The sequence below is a fragment of the Symphodus melops genome, assembly GCF_947650265.1.
Source record: "Symphodus melops genome assembly, chromosome: 8".
In the NCBI taxonomy this organism is placed as follows: Eukaryota; Metazoa; Chordata; class Actinopteri; order Labriformes; family Labridae; genus Symphodus; species Symphodus melops.
This window is the reverse complement of record NC_136698.1, coordinates 28,718,061-28,728,060: the sequence shown is the minus strand read 5'-3', so window position 1 is coordinate 28,728,060 and position 10,000 is coordinate 28,718,061. Positions and strand designations below refer to the sequence as shown.

Sequence of the window (10,000 nt, the reverse complement as noted above, 5' to 3'; positions counted from 1 at the left end):
AATGTTGGTTTTGCAGATGACGGGTCGTAAAGGTCGTGTCGTGCGGCGCCCTGATGGCAGCGTCCGATACGAGTCGCGTGCTGAGCAGGGTCTCACCATCGACCACATTAACATCAAGGAGAAGGATCGCTTCATGAGTGGAGAAAAGGTCAGAGCCTCTGCTTCCTCACCTGTGCGTCTGTCCTTCACATGTCCACTAACACTCCACGCTCTCCTCTCTAGTTCGTGGCCATCATCTCAGAGGCTGCCAGCTCGGGGATTTCCCTGCAGGCCGACAAACGAGTGAAAAACCAGAGACGCAGGGTCCACATGACCTTGGAGCTGCCGTGGAGCGCGGACCGAGCCATTCAGCAGTTTGGTACGTCCAGAATTATTCTCAAACTATGAGCCATGAAAGGTCTACATCAGGGCCGGAGAGGAGCGGTCAGGTCAGAGGTCGTCTCTGAGAGGTCAGAGGTCGTCTCTGAGAGGTCAGAGGGCTTCTCTGAGAGGTCAGAGGTCATCTCTGAGAGGTCAGAGGTCGTCTCTGAGAGGTCAGAGGGCTTCTCTGAGAGGTCAGAGGTCATCTCTGAGAGGTCAGAGGTCGTCTCTGAGAGGTCAGAGGGCTTCTCTGAGAAGTCAGAGGGCTTCTCTGAGAGGTCAGAGGTCATCTCTGAGAGGTCAGAGGTCATCTCTGAGAGGTCAGAGGGCTTCTCTGAGAAGTCAGAGGTCATCTCTGAGAGGTCAGAGGTCGTCTCTGAGAGGTCAGAGGGCTTCTCTGAGAGGTCAGAGGTCATCTCTGAGAGGTCAGAGGGCTTCTCTGAGAAGTCAGAGGTCATCTCTGAGAGGTCAGAGGTCATCTCTGAGAGGTCAGAGGTCGTCTCTGAGAGGTCAGAGGTCGTCTCTGAGAGGTCAGGTCAGAGGTCATCTCTGAGAGGTCAGGTGGAGGTCAGAGGTCAGAAACATAATGACATCAGACAGAAGAGGACCTGAAAGGAGACACCAATGTGAAGCAGCCTGATTGGTCCTGATCCTCAGTCTGGAGGGTCTCGGGAACTGCCGAAGTGCCCTGGAGCAAATGATGGATTTCATGTGAAGTGTGTCATACTTAACAAAGTACACGGAGTCTGTGTCCGTCGAATGTCTTCCACTTTGAGTCGTTTGAATGATCACATTCTTCATCTTCAGGTCGCACCCATCGGTCCAATCAGGTGACGGCCCCGGAATACATCTTCCTCATCTCAGAGCTGGCAGGGGAGAGACGCTTTGCGTCCATCGTGGCGAAACGACTGGAGAGCCTGGTGAGTGTCAGAGCGTCGTAGGCGTGTTGCAGTGTGAATGTGGGGAGAAGAAGAAGTCCACTGTAAACAGACTTTGTTTAATCATCGTGGCGGTGTGGCTCGCCACTTCCTGTTTCCCGAGGTACTCTCCCTCTATTACCCTTAACATCTATTGGCCTCCTCCAAAGCTCAGGGGATTCTGGGTCTTTCCCTTCAGCCGTGGGTGGAGCTTGTGAGTCTGACTCCTCCCACAGCCGTGTTCAGTGGAAGAGGCCCTCCTCTTGAACGCAGCACCAACCTGCTGACAGGAGTGAGGCCGTGATTGGCTGAGGGAGGCGTCTGTCTTCATGAAGGCAGCAGCGCCCCCTGCTGGTGACACAATAAAACTCACATGAAACACGTGTCTGCCAGCTGTGCGTGAGTGAAGAACTGAGCTGTGGTGTAAAAGTGATGAGTCAGCACTATGATCCTCTTTGCAGGGCGCTCTGACACACGGAGACCGGAGAGCCACAGAGTCCAGAGACCTGAGCAAGTACAACTTTGAGAACAAGGTAGGAGTGTGTGTGTCCTCTGGGACGAGTGTGTGTGTGTCCTCTGGGACGAGTGTGTGTGTGTGTGTCCTCTGGGACGAGTGTGTGTGTGTCCTCTGGGACGAGTGTGTGTGTGTCCTCTGGGACGAGTGTGTGTGTGTGTGTGTCCTCTGGGACGAGTGTGTGTGTGTGTGTGTCCTCTGGGACGAGTGTGTGTGTGTCCTCTGGGACGAGTGTGTGTGTGTGTGTCCTCTGGGACGAGTGTGTGTGTCCTCTGGGACGAGTGTGTGTGTGTCCTCTGGGACGAGTGTGTGTGTGTCCTCTGGGACGAGTGTGTGTGTGTGTGTGTCCTCTGGGACGAGTGTGTGTGTGTGTGTGTCCTCTGGGACGAGTGTGTTTGTGTCCTCTGGGACGAGTGTGTGTGTGTGTCCTCTGGGACGAGTGTGTGTGTGTGTCCTCTGGGACGAGTGTGTGTGTGTGTGTGTCCTCTGGGACGAGTGTGTTTGTGTCCTCTGGGACGAGTGTGTGTCCTCTGGGACGAGTGTGTGTGTGTGTGTCCTCTAGGACGAGTGTGTGTGTGTGTGTCCTCTGGGACGAGTGTGTGTGTGTGTGTCCTCTGGGACGAGTGTGTGTGTGTGTGTCCTCTGGGACGAGTGTGTGTGTGTCCTCTGGGACGAGTGTGTGTGTCCTCTGGGACGAGTGTGTGTGTGTGTGTCCTCTGGGACGAGTGTGTGTGTGTGTGTCCTCTGGGACGAGTGTGTGTGTCCTCTGGGACGAGTGTGTGTGTGTCCTCTGGGACGAGTGTGTGTGTGTGTCCTCTGGGACGAGTGTGTGTGTCCTCTGGGACGAGTGTGTGTGTGTGTGTCCTCTGGGACGAGTGTGTGTGTGTGTGTCCTCTGGGACGAGTGTGTGTGTGTGTGTCCTCTAGGACGAGTGTGTGTGTGTGTGTCCTCTGGGACGAGTGTGTGTGTGTCCTCTGGGACGAGTGTGTGTGTCCTCTGGGACGAGTGTGTGTGTGTCCTCTGGGACGAGTGTGTGTGTGTCCTCTGGGACGAGTGTGTGTGTGTGTGTCCTCTGGGACGAGTGTGTGTGTGTGTGTCCTCTGGGACGAGTGTGTGTGTCCTCTGGGACGAGTGTGTGTGTGTGTGTCCTCTGGGACGAGTGTGTGTGTCCTCTGGGACGAGTGTGTGTGTGTCCTCTCGGACGAGTGTGTGTGTGTCCTCTCGGACGAGTGTGTGTCCTCTGGTCTGACCCCGTCCTGTCCCTGTCTTGCAGTATGGTACCAAGGCTCTGGATAAGATCACCAAAGCCATTCTGGGTCACATCGAGAACAAGGTGCCCCCTCCCAAAGGATACCCCGGGGGTGAAGCGCTGTTCTTCTCAGGTGAGAGGCAGCTGTGACTCACACACGGCTCACACACGGCTCACACACGGCTCATGCACACGGCTCACACACGGCTCACACACGGCTCACACACGGCTCATGCACACGGCTCACACACGGCTCACACACAGTTCACACACGGCTCATGCACACGGCTCACACACGGCTCATGCACACGGCTCACACACGGCTCATGCACACGGCTCACACACGGCTCACACACGGCTCACACACGGCTCACACACGGCTCACACACGGCTCACACACGGCTCATGCACACGGCTCACACACGGCTCACACACGGCTCATGCACACGGCTCACACACGGCTCACACACGGCTCACACACGGCTCACACACGGCTCACACACAGTTCACACACGGCTCACACACGGCTCACACACGGCTCATGCACACGGCTCACACACGGCTCACACACGGCTCACACACGGCTCATGCACACGGCTCACACACGGCTCACACACAGTTCACACACGGCTCGCACACGGCTCACACACGGCTCACACACGGCTCACACACGGCTCACACACAGTTCACGCACGGCTCACGCACGGCTCACGCACGGCTCACGCACGGCTCACACACGGCTCATGCAGACGGGTCATGCACGGCTCACACACGGCTCACACACGGCTCACGCACGGCTCATGCACGGCTCACACACAGCTCACACACGGCTCATGCACACGGCTCACACACGGCTCATGCACACGGCTCATGCACACGGCTCATGCACGGCTCACACACGGCTCACACACGGCTCATGCACACGGCTCACACACGGCTCACACACGGCTCCAGCACACGGACGCAGAGTCTCACGTGTTCTGTGTTTCAGAGATGAAGCTGGGGATGATGAACGTGGGCATCTTCTGTCGAGAGTCTCGCTTTGGAATCAGCACGGAGAAAGGTCAGGACCCGGGCGTGTGTGAAGATCTCTTTAAAGGGGGCGTGGTTTAAACTTCTTCTGTGTTTGTGTCCCAGACTGCAGCATCACCAAGTTCTTAAACCGCATCCTGGGCCTGGAGGTCCACAAGCAGAACTACCTGTTCCAGTACTTCACCGACAACTTCGACTACCTGATCGAGAAGGACAAGAAGGAGGGCAAATACGACATGGGGATCCTGGGTAAGGGGGTCCAGACTAACCCGGGACTCAGACTTCACCGGCTCCTTATGTATTATTCAGCTCCGTGACCTTTAACCCTTTACACTCCTGTCTCTCACAGACCTTTAACCCTTTACACTCCTGTCTCTCTGTGACCTTTAACCCTTTACCCTCCTGTCTCTCTGTGACCTTTAACCCTTTACACTCCTGTCTCTCACAGACCTTTAACCCTTTACACTCCTGTCTCTCACAGACCTTTAACCCTTTACCCTCCTGTCTCTCACAGACCTTTAACCCTTTACACTCCTGTCTCTCACAGACCTTTAACCCTTTACACTCCTGTCTCTCACAGACCTTTAACCCTTTACACTCCTGTCTCTCACAGACCTTTAACCCTTTACACTCCTGTCTCTCACAGACCTGGCCCCGGGTAACGACAAGATCTACGAAGAGAAACAGGAAAACTTCTTAACAGTTGGAAACCCTCAAGATGGACAGGTGGTTCTGTACAAGGTATGTGTGTCTGTGTCTGTGTCTTTGTGTGTGTGTGTGTGTGTGTGTGTGTGTGTGTGTGTGTGTGTGTGTGTGAGGTGGATCAGGTAGAGGCAGGCAGTGACTGTGTGTAACCTGCAGATCAGTGTGGATCGAGGGATGCCCTGGGAGGAGGCTTACAGCAGGTCGGTGCAGCTGAGCGGAGCAGAGGAGGGCTTCTACCTGTCCCTGAAGGTGAGTGTGTTACTACCTGAGGAGGGTCTCACCTGTTCACCTGTTCACTGAGCTTAACCAGGTGTGTGCTCTCCTCAGCTGAGAGGGAACCACCCCTGTGTGCTGCTGGCTGAACAAGGACGAGGAAAAAACTTCATCGTCTACAAGCCCAACATCGGCAAGCAGACGCACCCTGAGAGCCTGGACAACCTGCAGCTACGTTACCGCAGGGTAGGTGCACGACGAGCAGCTACGTTACCGCAAGCTAGGTGCACGACGAGCAGCTACGTTACCGCAAGCTAGGTGCAGGAGGAGCAGCTACGTTACCACAGGGTAGGTGCAGGACGAGCAGCTACGTTACCGCAAGCTAGGTGCAGGAGGAGCAGCTACGTTACCACAGGGTAGGTGCAGGACGAGCAGCTACGTTACCGCAAGCTAGGTGCAGGACGAGCAGCTACGTTACCACAGGGTAGGTGCACGACGAGCAGCTACGTTACCGCAAGCTAGGTGCACGACGAGCAGCTACGTTACCGCAAGCTAGGTGCAGGACGAGCAGCTACGTTACCGCAAGCTAGGTGCACGACGAGCAGCTACGTTAACGCAAGCTAGGTGCACGACGAGCAGCTACGTTACCGCAAGCTAGGTGCACGACGAGCAGCTACGTTACCGCAAGCTAGGTGCACGACGAGCAGCTACGTTACCGCAAGCTAGGTGCACGACGAGCAGCTACGTTACCACAAGCTAGGTGCACGACGAGCAGCTACGTTACCACAGGGTAAGTGCAGGACGAGCAGCTATGTTACCGCAGGGTAGGTGCATGACGAGCAGCTACGTTACCACAGGGTAAGTGCAGGACGAGCAGCTATGTTACCGCAGGGTAGGTGCAGGACGAGCAGCTACGTTACCACAGGGTAGGTGCAGGACGAGCAGTTACGTTACCGCAGGGTAGGTGCAGGACGAGCAGCTACGTTACCACAGGGTAGGTGCAGGACGAGCAGTTACGTTACCACAGGGTAAGTGCAGGACGAGCAGCTACGTTACCACAGGGTAGGTGCAGGACGAGCAGCTACGTTACCACAGGGTAAGTGCAGGACGAGCAGCTACGTTACCACAGGGTAGGTGCAGGACGAGCAGCTACGTTACCACAGGGTAAGTGCAGGACGAGCAGCTACGTTACCACAGGGTAGGTGCAGGACGAGCAGCTACGTTACCACAGGGTAAGTGCAGGACGAGCAGCTACGTTACCGCAAGCTAGGTGCAGGACGAGCAGCTACGTTACCGCAGGGTAGGTGCAGGACGAGCAGCTACGTTACCGCAAGCTAGGTGCAGGACGAGCAGCTACGTTACCACAGGGTAAGTGCAGGACGAGCAGCTACGTTACCGCAGGGTAGGTGCAGGACGAGCAGCTACGTTACCGCAAGCTAGGTGCACGACGAGCAGCTACGTTACCGCAAGCTAGGTGCAGGACGAGCAGCTACGTTACCACAAGCTAGGTGCAGGACGAGCAGCTACGTTACCACAAGCTAGGTGCAGGACGAGCAGCTACGTTACCACAAGCTAGGTGCAGGACGAGCAGCTACGTTACCGCAGGGTAGTTGCAGGACGAGCAGCTACGTTACCACAAGCTAGGTGCACGACGAGCAGCTACGTTACCACAAGCTAGGTGCAGGACGAGCAGCTACGTTACCACAGGGTAGGTGCAAGACGAGCAGCTACGTTACCACAAGCTAGGTGCAGGACGAGCAGCTACGTTACCGCAAGCTAGGTGCAGGACGAGCAGCTACGTTACCACAAGCTAGGTGCACGACGAGCAGCTACGTTACCGCAAGCTAGGTGCAAGACGAGCAGCTACGTTACCACAAGCTAGGTGCACGACGAGCAGCTACGTTACCGCAAGCTAGGTGCAGGACGAGCAGCTACGTTACCACAAGCTAGGTGCAGGACGAGCAGCTACGTTACCACAAGCTAGGTGCAGGACGAGCAGCTACGTTACCACAAGCTAGGTGCAGGACGAGCAGCTACGTTACCGCAGGGTAGGTGCAGGACGAGCAGCTACGTTACCACAAGCTAGGTGCACGACGAGCAGCTACGTTACCGCAGGGTAGGTGCACGACGAGCAGCTACGTTACCGCAGGGTAGGTGCACGACGAGCAGCTACGTTACCGCAAGCTAGGTGCAGGACGAGCAGCTACGTTACCGCAGGGTTACCTGATGGAGCTGCTGTGTTTTCCAGGTGAGTCCGGAGGAGGCCAAGGACAGTTGGGAGAACCAGTTCACCTTCTCCTTCAAGAAGTGCAGCCATGCCAACTGGTGAGTCCACGGCCTTCTGTGGGATGAATGTCTACATGCATGCTGTCAGGATGCTTATGAGCTGGTCTGAAGGTCAGCTGATGGTTTGTCCTCTCTGCAGGAATGGCAAATGTAAGAAAATCGAGGAAGGTCAGGAGTGTCTGCAGGGCATGCGTATCCGTCAGTACCACATGCTGTGTGGCGCTCTGCTGCGCGTGTGGAAGCGTGTATCTGATGTGGTGTCGGACATCACCAGCTCCAGCATCCTGCAGATCGTCCGACTAAAGACCAAGCAGCACAACAAGCAAGTGGGTGAGTACAGCCCTCTCTGAGAGGACGTGTGACCTGCAGCAGAGCAGCTCGCCACGTTACCGTGATGTCATCAGCCGAGGCTTACGACATGCTAGCAAAGCTCACTGAAATGAAGAAGGTGTTCCAGTATCAGGCTCACTGTGTCCTCCTCGCTCCCAGGTATCAAGATCCCAGAGAACTGCGTGGCCCGTGTGCGCGAGGAGCTGCTGCAGATGGACGAGGAAGTGAAGAAGAGGAGGAAGGAGAGGGAGCAGCAGGCCGTGGAGCAGCGGCTGGCTGAGGAGCGCAGGCACAAAATGGAGCATGACAACAAACACCTCCTGGCAAACCTGTTCAACCAGAAACCCATACTCAACCAGTCTCTGGCTCAGTCTCTGGCCCAGAACCAGATCCACAAACTGAACCAAAACACTCTGCAGAGGTCTCAATCCGGGAGCATCGCTCAGCAGCTGCAGAGAATACAAGCCCAGAAACTGTTACAGCAGCCCTCCCACAGTTCAGCCCTGCACAGCCTACAGAGAAACCCCAACCAAGCCCAGCAAAGAACCCAGAACAACTGGCCCAAAACCTCCAGCAGCTCCAGCTCCAACCAGGTTCCCCTTCCCAACATGGTGGGCCTGAGCTCCCAGTTTTACCCGCAGCCCTTTCTGCCCTCGTTCTCCCAGCTGAAGAAACCGTCTCTGCCCCGGCCTCAGAGCACGCTGCCTCCCACCGTGTCCTCCAAGAACCCCCTGGACGACATCCTGGACCTGACCGTGTGTTCCCCGTCGCCCTCCCCAGACACCACGGAGGGGGGGCTGAACCTGGACGGTCTGACGGGACATGCTGCTGGCTTTGGAGATGACTTTAATCTGGAGTCTCTGATGTCTCATCCTGCATCGAGCGCCCAGCACGCCGCCCCCGTGCAGACGCCTCTCTTACTGCCGCAGCAGCACCTGCAGGCGGCGCAGAACCTGCTGGCCAACAACCACCACCAAGACTTCTTAGATTTTCTAGACCTGCCTTTGTCTCCTCAGATGCCCACTCAGAAAGCCAGCCCTTCCTCCTCTACCTCGTCCTGCTCGTCCTCCACCTCGTCTGTGTCCAACAACCTGTTGTCTCACGGCTCGGCCGGCCTCCTGCCCACGTCCTCGTCCTCGCCCCTCTTCTCCAGCCCGTCCTCGTCCTCCTCTCTGTTTTCTAACTCGTCCTCTCGCTTCTCCTCCCTTTATCTCCACCCTCAGTCAGATCCCCTTCCCAACGGCCACTGCAGCTCTGCAGCTCTGGACGTGCGTGAGGCTCTGAACAGCATGCTGCAGAACGGGCCGGACCGCAAGTCGGTCATCAAGTACCGGCCACAAGACTGAGCGCTGGGACGGCAGGTGCCGGTCCGGCCCGTGTGCAGGTGGGTCAGTCTCGGGCTGGCCCCTCCCTCAGGGCCGATAGTCACGTCACTGCCTGTCTGCTGGCCTCAGCCTCCGTCCCGTGTTCACCTGCTGGAGGCGGCTCAGGTGGCAGCAGGCTCCATCAACATCCCGTCACCACAGTGAGGCAGCTGGACTCTTTCACAAACCCTCGGCTGCCGACTCTACCAGGTATGATCGGTGACGCTGCTGGACGCTGCTGTGTAGACTTTACTGTTACTTCTCTTCAGGACGCGCTGACTCACAGGAGGCCGTATGCAAGGCGTGCTCAGAGGGGAGGAGACAAGCCCATCTTTCGCTGGTCAGCCGTGAAATGCCTCCGATAGGCTGCGTTCTTCTTCACGCTCCCTCGTGTTTCTCTCCCTGCTTGTATGAACAGTAGAGCCGGGCTGACGGGACAGGAAGTGCCTTTGGAGAAATGATAAATGCAGTCTTTAAGAATCCATGTAGCCTGATGTATAAATGTGTACTCCTCTTTAATTTAAATGTATTTGTATTTAACTCTTCGCCCTCTCTGTCGCTCGCTCGCCGTGGTCACACGGTGCTCGTGGTGTTCTTCAGGAAGAAGCCTCCATCAGCCCGTGTGTGCGTGCGTGTGTGTGTGTGTGTGTGTGTGTGTCCCTCCTGTTAGTTGGCTCAGATTATTGCTCAGCATGGATAAAAATGGTGTCCAAATATTTTCTCTCATTTTTTATAAAGCTGACGAGAACTTTTATGGATGTGACTCCTGGTCTGATCACACGTTTGAATTTCTCAGGAAAGTCTCAGAGTGTTTTTCTGTTTCACGCTTCCGTGGCGTCCGGAGAGCCGAGGCTGCTGTTTCCTCTCCTGACGTGGACGCTTTAGAAGCTTCAGCCAACACGTGGCGACTCGCTCCGGGCGCCGTCTGCGTGCGAGGAGGACCACAAACTGCCGGGACACGTTCAAGTGGAGACAAAGCAATAAAAGGCGAGCGTACAGGAGAGGCGTCGGTTTACGCTCGGCCTGTGCG

General features: G+C 56.3%; 1 protein-coding gene across 3 annotated transcripts in view; it reads left to right on the top strand.

Annotated features, from left to right (window-relative positions):
* The window catches only part of sbno2b (strawberry notch homolog 2b), a 54,606-nt gene that overhangs the window by 43,394 nt on the left and 1,212 nt on the right, over positions 1-10,000 (top strand). For all 3 annotated transcript variants that reach the window (XM_079349747.1, XM_079349745.1, XM_079349746.1), the window contains 13 exons: positions 17-148; positions 223-358; positions 1,168-1,280; positions 1,739-1,810; positions 3,065-3,173; positions 4,032-4,103; positions 4,178-4,321; positions 4,719-4,813; positions 4,934-5,026; positions 5,105-5,236; positions 7,239-7,315; positions 7,416-7,606; positions 7,766-10,000. The exon at positions 7,766-10,000 is cut by the window's right edge and continues 1,212 nt beyond it. In XM_079349747.1, the coding sequence (XP_079205873.1) occupies positions 17-148; positions 223-358; positions 1,168-1,280; positions 1,739-1,810; positions 3,065-3,173; positions 4,032-4,103; positions 4,178-4,321; positions 4,719-4,813; positions 4,934-5,026; positions 5,105-5,236; positions 7,239-7,315; positions 7,416-7,606; positions 7,766-8,952 (2,553 nt within the window). In that variant the 3' untranslated portion in view covers positions 8,953-10,000. The remainder of the gene's footprint in view (positions 1-16; positions 149-222; positions 359-1,167; positions 1,281-1,738; positions 1,811-3,064; positions 3,174-4,031; positions 4,104-4,177; positions 4,322-4,718; positions 4,814-4,933; positions 5,027-5,104; positions 5,237-7,238; positions 7,316-7,415; positions 7,607-7,765) is intronic.